General features: G+C 35.8%; 1 protein-coding gene across 1 annotated transcript in view; it reads left to right on the top strand.

Annotated features, from left to right (window-relative positions):
- The window catches only part of atp10b (ATPase phospholipid transporting 10B), a 66,205-nt gene extending 50,769 nt beyond the window's left edge, over positions 1 to 15,436 (top strand). The window contains exons 16-21 of the mRNA XM_017359117.3: positions 2,916 to 3,041; positions 5,305 to 5,505; positions 10,115 to 10,195; positions 10,285 to 10,389; positions 13,230 to 13,417; positions 13,507 to 15,436. Coding sequence (XP_017214606.1) covers positions 2,916 to 3,041; positions 5,305 to 5,505; positions 10,115 to 10,195; positions 10,285 to 10,389; positions 13,230 to 13,417; positions 13,507 to 13,678 — 873 coding nt within the window. The 3' untranslated portion in view covers positions 13,679 to 15,436. The remainder of the gene's footprint in view (positions 1 to 2,915; positions 3,042 to 5,304; positions 5,506 to 10,114; positions 10,196 to 10,284; positions 10,390 to 13,229; positions 13,418 to 13,506) is intronic.
- The last annotated feature ends 100 nt before the right edge of the window (positions 15,437 to 15,536 follow it).

Consider the following 15,536-nt stretch of genomic DNA (forward strand, 5'->3'; position numbering starts at 1 on the left):
AAGAATGCGTATTAGATCAATATGTAAATAGTATGTGTTATGCTTTCTCATTTTAATAACATAATTAAATAACATAATTAAACACAGGAATGTAAGCAGTAAGAAAGCAACAGTACAGAATATGTTTAGAAAGTGCATCACAGACTACACAAATATGGCTGTTAGTTTCAGTGTTTGTAAGCCTGACTGCAATTACAGTCCTTAAATTTAAAACATCTCTTTCTGCATTAGCTTTAAAATATTAAGCGTTTGTTTCATGTGTGAGAACAAACGTGAGTGTCTCGAGAGCAAGTTTAAAAATCCCATTTATTTGATTTTGTTGAAATGTATTGCTAAAACTGCCAATTTGTGCTGATTTGCTCTGTAGTATAAGGAGATAGATTATATTCTTGCCATGAGAACATGCTGCTCAACTCTTTGTCCAGGCTCTTGTCCTGTCCAGGATGAACTATTGCAATGCTCTGTTGGCCTCCCAACCAACACCATCAAGAAATCTGCTGATTGTGAATGCAGTAGTCTTTAATAAACCTAAAGGAGTGCATGTCACACCTTTATTTATCAGTCTACACTTGCTGCCAATTGCTTGTCACATCAAAGGCTCTGTATCCACCTACTTGAGCACACAACTTCAGGTTTATGTGCCTGGCAGGACTTTGCTTCAGATCATCGCTTTGTCGTTCCATCCCAATGGGCAACAAAATCAATCGTAAGACCTTCACCTTCAATGTTCCATACTGGTGGAACAACTTGCCAAACTGTATGTGAACAGCTGAGTCTCTAGCCATTTTTAAGAAACATCTAAAATGTATCTGTTTCATCAAAACTCAATTGTTTATTTGTCCAACAATACACTTCCTGTTTATTTTGTACCATGCACTTTTTTTATAAATGAGCCAAGTTTCTGGAAAACACTGTGCAGTACTGAGTGTGCTTAACACAGATGAGTGAGCTTGATAAAGCCCCTGTACAAGACACACTTTTGTGTGTGTGTGTGTGTGTGTGTGTGTGTGTGTGTGTGTGTGTGTGTGTGTGTGTGTGTGTGTGTGTGTGTGTGTGTGTGTGTGTGTGTGTGTGTGTGTGTGTGTGTGTGTGTGTGTGTGTATGTGTGAGTGTGTTTATGTCAAACCTGCCAACACTCCCAATTTTCCCAGGAGTCTGCTGTATTTCAGACCCATCTCCCGCCACCCTCCCATTTTGTTATTTCTCCCAGGAAACTCTCGTAATTTCACCCAACACACAGTTCTCTGCTTTTTTGGTACAGTTTGTAACACCCCAAGGTCTCCAACTTTGTCATAGTATCTGATTGCTGCGGCCAGTTACAGTTACTAACATCACAGTACAGTTACTAACCCAGTTCTTAGTTGTGTTATTGTACTGTACTGTACTGTAATGTGTATTTATATAGCGCATTTATCATTTATGGCCATACACTTAAAGTGCTTCACAATCATAAAGGGGGTCTCTCCACACCACCACCAGTGTGCAGCATCCACATGGATGATGCAACAGCAACTACAGGACAACGGCGTCAGTGTGCTTACCACACACTAGCTATTGGTGAAGTGGAGAGACAGTGAAAGAGCCAATTTGGTGGGTGGGGATGGGGAATTTGGCCAGGACTCTGGGGTTACACCCCTATTCTTCACTAGAAGTGCCATGATATTTTTAATGACCACAAAGAGTCAGGACCTTGGTTTAATGTCTCATTTGAAAGACATGTTATTCAGACAAACACACACCACCACCCCCAAATTTAATTGCATCTTCTAAATGAATAAATGTATATTTCAAAATTGTGGACAGGCTTTCATAGACAGCTTAATATTTTTACACGTGGGCTCTTTAAATCTCTATAAAACATAAATTGCATTTCCCCCCTTCCTATTGTGACATATTTGAGTGAAACAGAAAATACAATATATTTACTGACAATAGATGGCGACGCAGTTGCGTAGTAGGTAGTGCTGTCGCCTCACAGCAAGAATGTCGCTGGTTCGAACCTCGGTTCAGTTGCTGTTTTTGTGTGGAGTTTGCATGTTCGGCTTGCGTTCGCGTGGGTTTCCTCCGGGTGCTCCGGTTTCCCCCGCAGTCCAAAGACATGCGGTACAGGTGAATTGGGTAGGCTAAATTGTCCGTAGTGTATGAGTGTATGTGTGTGTGTGTGTGTTTGTGTGGATGTTTTCCACAGATAGGTTGTGGCTGGAAGGGCATCCGCTGCGTAAAAACGTGCTGGATAAGTTGGCAGTTCATTCTGCTGTGGCGACCCCAGAATAATAAAGGGACTAAGCTGACAAGAAAATGAATGAATGAATAAATACAATGAATATAAAGGGACCTATTTGGCAAAATATAGACAGGCTCTAATGGTAAAAGTGTAATAATTATATTTTATATTATCACACTTTATAAAAAGTGTAAAGAAAGACTTTGATATACATTTTACTTTTGTAAATGTCATTAGAATGGGAAAGTCCCACCAATTAGTGACAATCTGTCTAAAGCCGCGGTCACACTGCACTTTTTGCCCCATAGACGTCCATTCATACACAAGCGAATGGAGCAGACTGGACAGGCAAGTTTGGGCAACAAGTTATGCAGTTCGCTGCGTTGCAAAGTTAAAACTTGGTGAATTGTAACCTGCAAAATTGCATCACATGACTGCATGAGACCAATCAATGATTAAAAGATGACCTCTCAGAACAGAAATTTAAAATATGGACTCATCACTCACTTTTTTTTTATGTCCGATCTTCTTGTTTATTCCCGCCCCCTGCCGTACAACACAATTTTTTCATGCTCAAACTCTAGTATGACTGAGGCATGAGGTTATAAAAAAAATGTATTTTACCTTTTGTCAAAATTGGCATAAAACGTTCCTTTTAATGCTGAGTTTAACCATTTTGTTTGTTCTACAGGCAGTCATGGCTAGTGATTTTGCCATCACACGCTTCAAACACCTGCAAAGACTGCTGCTGGTTCACGGTCACTGGTGCTACTCAAGACTCGCCAATATGGTCATCTATTTCTTCTACAAGAATGTGGTAAGTGTCACCACTGCTTTTATTTTAAAAGAAAACAAAGACATACAGTATCGACATCCTAGTAGCCATCTAACAACATGTCAGTGAATTGAACAAGGGTCAGATCCAAATGCAGCTTTTATTAAGAGTAGTCAGGCAGGCAAGGTTGGTACAAGAGCAAACAGTAGCATAAAAGTAATCCAAAAGAGTAGTCGTAGTAACAGAAAAAGAAGTTGAGGCTGGCAGCAAAACAAACATAAACAGTAAAACAAACAAGGGCTCAAAAACAAAGATGTGTGTGTGAGTGGTGTGTAAATAGTCGAGCTTCATACGAGCTTCAGCTGTGTGCGTGTAATCAAGAGGGGACCTAGAGCCTGTGTGTGACTGCACTGGTCAGTGGCAGATGTGATGTGTATAGTGCCCTCTAGCGTGTCTTCGCAACATCCTGGACTAACTAGCTTTTTAGGCTATACTATGAACATTTCACACTTGTAATTTAGAAGTGGAGTTTGAAGTTTTACTTCAAAACAAGGTAAAAATCAACAATCACTGCTTTTGCAACGTTAACCCAGCATTGCAGTACTAAATCTGTACAATGTAGAATAGAATGTTATGGCTAGGTGTTTTGCAACTGAGAGCCCAACATCTTATGCCTCATATATATGAGCTTGGACTGTCATGGACACTTTATATGTTATATATATATATATATATATATATATATATAATCAATTATTTGACTGCTTGAGGAGAAAGACATCAAATAGTGACAGGAAATGCATCAGATACAGCAAGATATTGTTTTCCTGGAATTTAAAAAGACTCAAGGTTAGCTGGTTTAAGTGTGAAAAGCTCTATTTCACAAAGTTGTTCACGCAGCATATGTATTTCTTCAGAACATCTTGTTCTGGCTAAACTGTATCTTAATGCTGCAATTATGCAAAAGGTCTCTATAAACCTTTTTATTTCATCAATGAAGAATGTAATTGTTACAAATGATTTCTGTTTCTTGGGAAACATCATTTATTTACAGTTTCCAGAAAAATGTTAGGGTTAATGCACATGTTATACATTTAATTGAATGAAATAATTTTTCCGGTAACAATTTATAATACGGTTGTGTTAGTTAATGGTAATTACTTTATTTACTAAAATTAACAATAAATTAATTACAGTATTTATTCACCTTTGTTAATGTTAGTTCAAGAAAATAAAGTTGATTGTTGTTAGTTCATGTTAGTTCACATTAACTGCATTAACTAATCTTAGCAAGCACTAGTGTGAATTTTAATAATGCATAAGTAAATGTATGAAGGATTAATAAATGCTGTAGAAGTATTGTACACTATTAATTCATGTTAGTAAATACATATAATATTAATGACATTTAAAAATGTAACAATTAACTTTTTTTTTTTTTTAACTACTTTAAGGTCAATATTATTAAGGATTTCTTTTTTTTGATGGGATACTCAACAAAACCACTATTGTCCAATAACTTGTCTAGTTGACCTAACTCGCTTAGTTAACTTAACTATATTAAACTTTTAAGCAAAGCTCAATACAGGTATCTTGCACTAGTAAAATATTATGTACTGTCATCATAACAACGACAAACGAAAATAGTTACTACAAATGAGTTTAATATCATGTTGAATAAAGTGTTGAAAAACTTGGGAAATATTAGAGTGTGTAAAATAAGATACAGTTGAAGTCAGAATTATTAGCCCTCCTTTGAATTTTTTTTTAAAAAAAGGATGTTTAACAGAGAAAGGGCATTTTATATAATATATATTTTTTGATAGTCTACAGAACAAACCATCATAATACAATAACTTGTCTAATTACCCTAACCTGCCTAGTTAATTAACCATAAATGTCACTTTAAGCTGTATACAAGTGTCTTGAAAAATATCTAGTCAAATATTATTTACTGTCGTCATGGCAAAGATAAAATAAATCAGTTATAAAAAATTAGTTATTAAAACTATTATGTTTAGAAATGTGTTGAAAAAAATCTGCTCTCCGTTAAACAGAAATTGAGAGAAAAAAAATAAACAGGGGGGCTAATAATTCAGGGGGGCTAATGATTCTGACTTCAACTGTATATCTCATTATTTCTTATATTATGTGCATGAAATACAGTTGTTTAGAATTAACAACTGTATGTCACATTTGCTTCTTAAATGAAACTTTTTAATTGCATTCAGTTATTTTCTGTACACATAATAAAATAACCAGCACCAACATTTACGAAATAACCAGAGTGGTTTCCCGCATGCAGGCATATGTGAATCTGCTCTTCTGGTATCAGTTCTTCTGTGGCTTCTCCGGCACAGCCATGATCGACTACTGGCTCATGATATTTTTCAACCTGTTCTTCACCTCTGCTCCTCCCATCATGTTTGGCATAATGGACAAGGAGGTGTCAGATTCAACTTTACTGAGCCTGCCTGAGCTTTACAGGAGAGGACAGCACTCAGAGGTGAGGAAACACTGGCTGTCAATACTGCACTTCTGCATTCACTCACTTTGAGCTATTTTAATTACAATTTTAAAAATGGAATTAGGGACTTGGAATCAGAATTTAATTTAACCCAATATTTGTTTCTAAATCTAAATGTATTCAGATATTTTTAAAAAATGCTGCATGCAGTTTTATAGAAACCATGGTTACAAGTAGCTGACCATGGTAATGAGGGGTCATTAAAGGAACCATAGAAACATATAGCTTCTACAAATATCACAGACTATATTTTCTATGCAAGATCTCTGGTCATTTTAAAAAAAAACATTTTTTAAATTCAGAACTAATATACATAATATTCATGAAATGTGATAATTTACAGTATTTTCTTGTTTTTCCTTAAGGTGAGGCAACATCCAAAGCAAACTTTTAATTGTTTCTTTTATTAGTTTATTCAAATTATGTTTTTAATATAAATTAAAATGTTTATACTTAAACATTTTAATTTATATTAAAAATTTCATTTATTTGTGTCTGTAGATTTCAATTACAATAAATCTTCACACAAATTTTCTTTACATTTTTTTTTTGGTAACACTTTATAAACTACACACAATCAATAATTTTTTAAGCATTAGCAAATAGTTAATTCATTATCTGTTAAGCATTATCTCTACATTAACAGATGTTAGCAAGCTGTTTATAACTGCAGATACAAATGCTCTATTCTTGACTTATAAGCACATTGGTCACACTTCACAATAAGGTTCATTAGTTAATGTTAAGTAATCATTTACCAACACGAACAAACACTGAACAATACATTTACTACAATAATTATTCATGTTAATAAACGTTAGTTAATGAAAATACACTTGTTCATTGTTAGTTCATGTTAACTCATGGTGCATTAACTAATGTTAACAAGCATGGACTTGAATGTTAATAATGCATTAATAAATGTTCAAATATGATGTACAAGTGTTGTTCATGTTTAGTTCATGTTAGTAAATGCATTAACTAATGAACCTTATTGTAAAGTGTTACCAGCATATTTATAATGTGCTTAATGATTGTAGTTTAATATTTTTTTATTATTTAAGTAAGCATTGCATATTTACAAGCAAAAAACAAAAACAAAATTAAGAAAAGAATTGATTAAATTTTATTTAATTGTATTTATTTCATAACTTTATTTTGGCACTCTTGTTATTCGGCAATGTTTGAAGTTAACAATAATCTTATTTTTTGGTATTTTCTCAGTATTTGATACTGAGCCTTTAAATGTAATTTATAAGGGATTTATAAGCATGAATAGTCCTCACTTAAGATTAGGTCACAAAACTGGATGAAGTTGTGTTAATAAAGCATTTATTAACATACATAGTAATCATTACTATATGCCTGAGTAATAAGGTATATAAATGTTGATTTGAATAGTTTATTAATCATTTACTGACTCATTCTGAATGATTCTAAAAGCCCTCAACTACTCTTAAATACAAGCACATTTTTAATTGAATAGATTATTTACAAATAATTTGTAAGTCAAGATCGCTGCATTTGTAGGTGTATTTATAAACTGCTTACTAACGGCTATTAATGTACAGTTAAAGTTCCACAAATAATGATTTCACTATTTGCTAATGCTTAATAGATAATTCATAGTGTGTAGTTATTATAAAGTGTTACTTTTTTTCTTCTTCACAAAGCCACTGTGCTGTACAATGTTATTCATATCATAATATCCATATATTTTCTTACACTTTTTCAGAGTTCTTTGTTCATATGTCATTTGTCAGATTATATACAACATTGTTGGGATGCTCTACAAAAATTTCTTTTCTGGCCATTCACAATATTTTATGAATTATAGAGTGAAAAAAAAAGATTCTGAAAATCTGCTTTGTAAAATCATTTGACTCTAATACAGGGGTGTCCAAACTCGGTCCTGGAGGTCCAGTGTCCTGGAGAGTTTAGCTCCAACCCTAATCAAACACACCTGAGCCAGCTAATCAAGCACTTACTAGACATACTAGAAACTTCCTGGCAAGTGTGTTGAAGCAAGTTGGAGCTAAACTCAGCAGGACACCGGCCCTCCAGGACCGAGTTTGGACACGCCTGCTCTAATATGTCAAAAAAAGAACAAGAATTTTAATGCTTTCATTCAATATTTTGTCTAGAAATGTATACAAATTACTGCATATGTAATTAAATAATGCATTATTTGCATATGTAAACATGACATATTTAGAAAATTTGTAATTAGGCATGGGATACCACGATTTTGAGAAGTCAAGGTTTTAAAACCGCCAAAATGTTTTGCTACTCTGTTACTGCGGTATATGTAAAAAAAAGAAATTTTTTTGGTTGTTTTTAGGAAAACAGTATCTCCAACAGAAAAGATATCCAAAGATGCTGTTTAAAATTGTAAAGAAATCTGGGTTTTTGAATCTGATAAAGACTGCAGAAGTCAATGGTTCATTTAAATTAGTCAGCCTGACATTTAGTTTAATGTTTCATAAAATAAAGTATTTTGTGTTGAAAGAGGGAAAAAGTTTTTTGTTTTTAACCCAGACATTTAAAAATAATATTTATTTTAGAGCAGTAATCACAATACCGTCAAACTGTGATGTTTTTATTCAAGGTTATCATTAGGGATGTGCCTATCAGGCTTTTTTGCCCTCGAGTCCGAGTCTATCAGTATCTACCGATATTAAAAACTGATCCGATACTTCTATAATGCATAAAAAAAGAATAAAGAAGAGCAAAGAAACAGATCCAGGATGGAGTCAATCCATTGTTGTGGTAAGGCCTAGTAGAGACATGGAAGCTACGGACAACCTTCATATGTCTGTGGTGAGCAAAACATGGGGTACATCTTATAACAGGACAAGTAGTTTGTCAGAAATCTTCTTCTAAAGGGTTGGCAGAGCTTTCTCTGTGAAATAGTGGCTAGATAGCATTTCAAATTGAGTTGTCGTCATCAGACCGCCGACATACTCGCATTTTCCACAATTTAAGTCCTGATCGGGAGGTAATGTTTGCTTTTGATCTAGTCTGAAACCGTGAGATCGGATTTCTGCTCAAATGATCGAATCTGGACATTCCTAGTTATCATACCGTCAGAATCTTTTGCCGGCCCTACTACTTGTAATCCATAAAATGTGTGCAGGTATTAAAGTAATCACAGATTAAGTATAATTACTATTAGTATTAAAGAGCCCATATTATACATGAAATAGGGTCATATCTTGGTTGTAAGGGTCTCCAACAACAGTTTAATATGCATGCAAGGTCAAAAAACACTTTTATAGTCTTATAATCTGCATTTATTTTTACCTAATTATCCCAGCGACTCCTGTATGAATCGTCCAGTGATTCATTTGTTCCCAAACCCCTCCTTAGCGCGAAGCTAATCTGCGCTGATTGGACCAATCACAGCCTGTTGCGATTGGTCGACTGCCTTCAGTCAGAGAGTGAAATGCCAAACAGCTAATCAGCAATATAAAAGTAATCACAGTTCATACACGCTCGATAGTGTAGGCGTGGATTTTAGCTGCCAGTGGGTCAATGTAAATACAGACTATGGACTTGAAAATACAGACGACTGACTATTTTATTGAGCAAAAACTCCAAAAACAGTTGAGGAGATCTCCTAGCTTCTCACTCTGCTCTTTTCACAGACACACACACACATATTGCACAAACACACACACGCAGTTAACCCTGCTCCGGACGACGCACACACACACACACACACACCTCCGGACGACAGCGCGCGCACACGCATACACACAGACACACACACTACTCCTCGTCCACGGAGCTCCGTTAACAAAGCAGCACGCGTCGCGTTTTTAACGTGACTTTGCACGCGATAAGAGAATATAGCCAGTTAACCTGATACAGTACACGCGGTTACAAGTAACAATTCACAACTAAATACATTTGCAAGCTAGAGTCAACGAGGCAACTTTAATCGCACGTACTTACACTTGAGAAATGGAGGAAGAAAAATCCATCCTGACGTCCATCAGTAAGTTACTCTTTACTGATCCTTCCTTTAACAAACGCTGATGAAGTATTCTTTGTAGCATGTAGTTTCCAGAAGTGTCCAGTAGTTTCCAACTGCTTGGCTATAATGCTGAGGTTTCATGTTTGGGTAGAGACTCAATATATCCATCTGCAGTGTGACTTCAATCGACCGGCATGTTTGTGTGTGTGTGTGTGTGTGTGTGTGTGTGTGTCTGGGTTTCTGCGTCAAAGGGCGGGGCCACAGGTTTGAAATCTCCCGGGTTTGCGCGTGCACGTGAATAACTTGGTTTCGTTCGTACGTCATGGCGAAACACCTAATGAATCGGTATCAAGGCGACTCGTTTGAAGCACTATGAGTCGACTCTTTTATAGATGAATCAACAGTTTTAAACACTGTACACTAACAGATTTAAGCCATAGCTGGATACTTCACTTCACTTAGAGCTGTGTTACACACTACATGGAGGGGAATTTTCAAAAACCCATAATATGGGCTCTTTAATTTGTATTAATTACCATAACTATTAGTTCAGATTTACTTGCAGTGATTTGCCTTAAAAGGAATAATGTTTTCAATGTTGGATTACAGGGATACAGACGTTCAACGTTTTGGATTGCAATTCTTGATGCTTTCTATCAGAGTCTGGTGTGCTTCTTTATTCCATACTGGGTAAGAACATCTGTTCAGTCTCATGTCTGTGTCAGTAGCATGTGTTTTGGAGTTACGCGTTGTCTGATCGCTGCTTGTACTTTCTCAAGACGTACAACGATTCAGACATCGGCATCTTCTCATTTGGCACTCCCATGAACACAGTCTCTCTGTTCACCATCATCCTGCATCTGGCCATTGAAATCAAGAGCTGGGTGAGTTTACGCTCCACTTCATCGTTCATAGCAAAATCACACTGCATCCATCATCTCACCGCAACATTTTCTTTACAGATTAACATTCAAAAAATGTAAATGTGAATGAAAGAATTTTGATAAACTGTTTTTTGTGTTCCCTTGTTCCTATTTGGTCAGTGTTTCTTGACTCTCACTGGTTTTGCTACTTGTACCTCTAAGACTACAAAAACAGCTTATTTTGTGATTGGCTAGTTTTTTTTACGCATACAAAATGAGTAACAGCATTTACTTACGGGTTATGGGTTTGTTGTCAAGTCCAATACAATTTTCTCTGCCCCACAGCCACACCATATTTGGCTGGACCTTTCCTGCATTTCTACTTATTGTTAGTTATGTCCAAAACTCTTCAGATGTTATTTTTTGTAGTTTATTTATTTATTTTATTTTTTTTACAAAAAAGTTGTATTTTTGTGGGTGACGTGGTGGCGCAGCAGGTAGTGCTGTCGTCTTACAGCAAGGAGGTCGCTGGTTCGAGCCTTAGCTGGGTCGGTTGGCATTTCTGTGTGGAGTTTGCATGTTCTCCCCGTGTTCACATGGGTTTCCTCTGGGTCCTCTGGTTTACCCCACAGTCCAAAGACATGCAGTACAGGTGAATTGGGTAAGATAAATTGTCTGTAGTGTATGTGTGTGAATGAGTGTGTATGGTTGTTTCCCAGTGATGGGTTGCAGCTGGAAGGGAAGCCACTAAATGGAATCCGCTGCATGTGCTGAAAAAGTTGGCGGTTCGTTCTGCTGTGGCAACCCCAGATTTGGTAGGGGGACTAAGCCGAAATGAAAATGAATTAATGAATTTTACTTTTGTGAATCTGGACCACAAAACCAGGTACAAATGATTTTTGGAAATTGAGATTTATACATCAATGAGCTTTCCTATGATGCATATAATTTGTTAGCGTAGGACAATTTTTGGCTAAGTTACAACTGTCTGAAATTTTGGAGTCTGAGCATTCTGAAAAACATTGCCTTTAAAGTTGTTTAAATGAATTGCTTAAGAATACACATTACCAATCAAAAAATTATTTTAAGTCAGCATGATGGGCATCCAGAGTTCAAATCTTGGCTTGAGGACATTTCCCGATCTTACCCACTTCTCTTCCTGTCTAATTACTGTCCTATCTAATAAAGGAAAAACTAAATCTATAAAAAAAAATTTTAAAAATATTTACGGTAAGAAATTTACAAAATGTCACCCTGGAACATGATCTTCATGTAAAACCCTTTACATATGATTTTTGGAAATCTAGGCCGATTTTCCCCCTTACAATGTATTTTTGGTTTTTGCCAAAACATGCCTGTCCTGCTTAAAATATACAGTATAGTCCAGGATTAGATTAACAAAAATAAACTATTCTTTTCTTATAGTAAAAGTCTAGTAATTATGCTTTTGTTCATATAAACATTTTAAGCTATGGTCATTGTAGCTAAACCATGATAGATTTGCTCATTTTATTGATATAAAATGACGAAGCACAACACTCCTTGTGCAAGGTGGTGAAACTGAAAGTTAAGTTGTAATATCATTGCGCCTGCTCCAGCCATTGTACAGCTGCAAAGTTCCTTGATTATTATGCCAGAATGAAGTTATAAAGTAGTCAACATTTGAGGTGGATCAAAACATTTTTCTAAATTGCCCTAGGACTAGAATGGATGTTGTTCAATAGTTTTAAAACAACTTTGATGAAAGATTTTTATCCACTAAAAATGTTGCCTACTATAGCCATTTCGGGCTAGAAAATAGCCACTAGGTTTTCTGTTAGTCTTAGTGACAAATGTAACTACAGAAGAGTCAAGCTATAAAGAGGAAAATTATTGAAACTCTGCTCATTTTGAGAAAGATGCTAATGGTCTAATCCGATTCAATGATCTATGCTACACTGTAAAAAAAATGCAGGGTTCCACATAATTCATTCATGCTGACCCAACACAAAGCGATTAAGTTAACTAAAATTTTAACAAATTTATGTGGAAAAATCAAGTTGTCCCAAATGAAATCCCAAAAATTGTGTTGTTTCAGGTCATTTTAACCTCCTAGTGCTTGAGTGTCCACATACGTGGACAGCACATTTTAGCTCTTAAGTGGCTATTTAAAATACTTTGAATGTTTTATATTTTGTTACAGACATACAGTGTCATCCTGCAACTGTTTTGCAGCATATGAAATGTCCCAAACACTTTTTTTAACTGTCCAAAACGAGGAAAACATTTTGTTTTTACTCTCTCATAGTCAAAACATGTTCAAAGAATTTTCCATGTTAAATTTACATTACAAAACAGTCAGGAAAAAGTGTTTTTTGTAAATTCAGACCACGAGTCCACAAAAATGGACATCATTTTTTCCAAAAGTACATCATATAAAAAGATGATACTCAGATTTTTATTCTAATTAGGTTCTAATAAGCCCAAACAGCTAAGAGAAATAAAAAAAATGCATGTAAAAAACAACTTGGGCCTTAGTAGATTAATTAAGTAGTTTAAACAAGCAAAAAAAGTTATTTTTGAGTGTAAGCTAAGCTAAAAGTTTTCCCACCAGAACTAGAAATTTGCTGGATAGATACAAAAATAGCACAGCTGAATTGTTTACCTCTTGGGGAGTTATAAAATAAGCCTATTTTTTATAAAGTGTCTTTGAAAATGTGCTTAAAAACTCCCTAATAGTGACCTCTAAAAGTGCAGGTTGTTCTCCAATTTTAATCTCCACTGTTAACATTTGACCTTAAAAATGACAGAATTAACTATGTCTAGTCAACAGAATAAAGGCATGTCTAAAGGTATGTATTTGTCCTTTGTTTGCCTGGCAGACGGTGGTACATTGGGTGATCATGGTTGGCAGTGTGCTGGTTTACTTCATACTGACTCTGGCCTACAGTGCCATCTGCATTAGTTGCAACCCTCCGTCTGACCCTTACTGGATCATGCACAAGCAAATGGCCGATCCCATGTTTTACCTCGTCTGTGTTTTAACAACAGTTGTTGCTTTACTACCAAGGTAAGTTAAGCATTAGCATCATGTGCGTATGGTCTATCTGTCATTGTTTAGATGTCATCCATGCAATTTTTCTTCTGTGTTTCCTGTAGGTACACCTTGCGTGTACTAAAGGGAACGCTGGCACCATCTCTTCACCTCCGTGCACGGCAGCTGGAGCGTCTGCCCTCCTCCTGTCGAGAGCAGCAGATCAGAGAGTGGCGTGGTTTCAGAGACACGTGTATCTCTGCTTCTCTCAGCTCCACTGCCTGCCCCAGTGCATGAACTACACAGCATTCAGAGAATGACAGTGAGTTCTGCAATACAGAGAACTGCCAACCGCAACTGATATTTATGTATTGCACTCATGGATGCACTGCAGAAAGAGCATCCAATGGCGTTTGACACGCTTGTGTTGATTTAGCCTGGATTATGGCAAGCCGTTTTAAGATTCTGTCAATAGACTGTACTTGAATCCATTTTTATGCTACTAGTAGCTACCTATTTTTAGACACTAGATCCTTTTAAAAATATTATTTATTCATTAGCCAGTAGTTCCTATTTTTTAAGATACTAGAACTTAGACACAAGTGGTTAGGCTAGTATACATGACAAGTCCTTATTAAAAGATAGCCTACTAATATTTATTCAAAAGATCCTAGATACTAGATTCTCAATCATCCCCATCCACTGAATTGGCTCTATCACTGTCTCTCCACTCCACCTATAGTGCCGTTGTCCTGTGTCTGCTGTCGCATCATCCAAATGGATGCTGCACACTGGTAGTGTGCTGTCAATTTTGTGCTGTCAGTTGTCAAATGATTGTGTAAAAATACACTAGTCATCAAATAGAAGTAACTTACTATAAGTGAAGTCTGTTTTACTAGTTTGTTTTTGGATTATTAATATCATTGTTTTAGCCAATACATATGTTTAGATGTCTATTAGACATCTTTTAAATACAAAAAGTCTTGGGGAGCAGTACCTATCTTTAAATACCAACCCATTCTGAAAACATTTCTCTATATAAATTTCTGGAGACTGCGTAATACGTCCCAGGAGGTACGTTTTTTTTTGTTTTGTTTTGTTTTTTGCAGTTTTTGTTTTTGCAAATCCACAAGAGGCCACTGTGTACGCTTTTTGAGATCTCAAAATTTTCTTGCAAGTGCCATTCGTTTCTGCTGTTCTCACAGAAATCCACCAGAGGCCACTCTCAAATGACTGACTGATTGACTGATTAATCGACTGACCCACCCTCCTTCCCTCAACCCAACCAATTTTATTGATTGACTCGCCCACCCCCTTCCCTAAACCCAACCAACAATTTTCAAAAGCAATCCAGAAAAAGAAAAGCCCTCGTATGATTTTTACTGTGTTTTCAGATTTTACCACATTCTCACCCTGTTATTTACTATTTTATTTTATTTTTTGGATTCTGCTTTTGTCTTCCCCACTTTCTGCAACTGTTTTTCACTGGACTCAATCCTCGTCATCATGGTAAACTCCTCTCTGCGTCTCAAGTCCACCGACAAACATGGCAAGCTAATAGGACAAACTGGTTACAACAGGAAAGCTGTCCATATGGAGGTAAGCAGCTAGCTGGTAAACACGAAAAGGAATGGCGTCATACTGCCCTGTAGTGTTCGTTTTAAAAATGAAATGAAGCCATACGTACCAATATAATTTGCGGTCTCCTGAAATATAAGGCTTTTTCAGAATGAGCCTGTGTTGTTAAATACTAGTACTCATTTATTATATACTTGTACTTTTTTATTATTTAATTGTACATATTCAATAGATAGTACCTTTTTGTTACACAAATGTTATTGATTAGCTACCAGCATCTATTCTATGTGTTTAATACATTATTAGTTGCAATTTTAAAATAAATTACTAATCACTATTGGGATAACTACTTGGTTGTATCCAAAATGGATACTACTATTCTATAAAAACAATACACACTAGTCAAAGTGTGGAGCTCTCACTGTTATCTCATTGATCAACATCAATGTAAAAACAAACTCTACACTTGTTAGTAGTTAGTAGTAAAAACAGAACAGTAATAGTATATTGAAATAACTATTGTCTGTTTAAACTAGATTTGTATTGAATGAATGGCTACTAGTAACCTATGTAATGT

Source organism: Danio rerio, chromosome 14, assembly GCF_049306965.1.
Source record: "Danio rerio strain Tuebingen ecotype United States chromosome 14, GRCz12tu, whole genome shotgun sequence".
Lineage (NCBI taxonomy): Eukaryota > Metazoa > Chordata > Actinopteri > Cypriniformes > Danionidae > Danio > Danio rerio.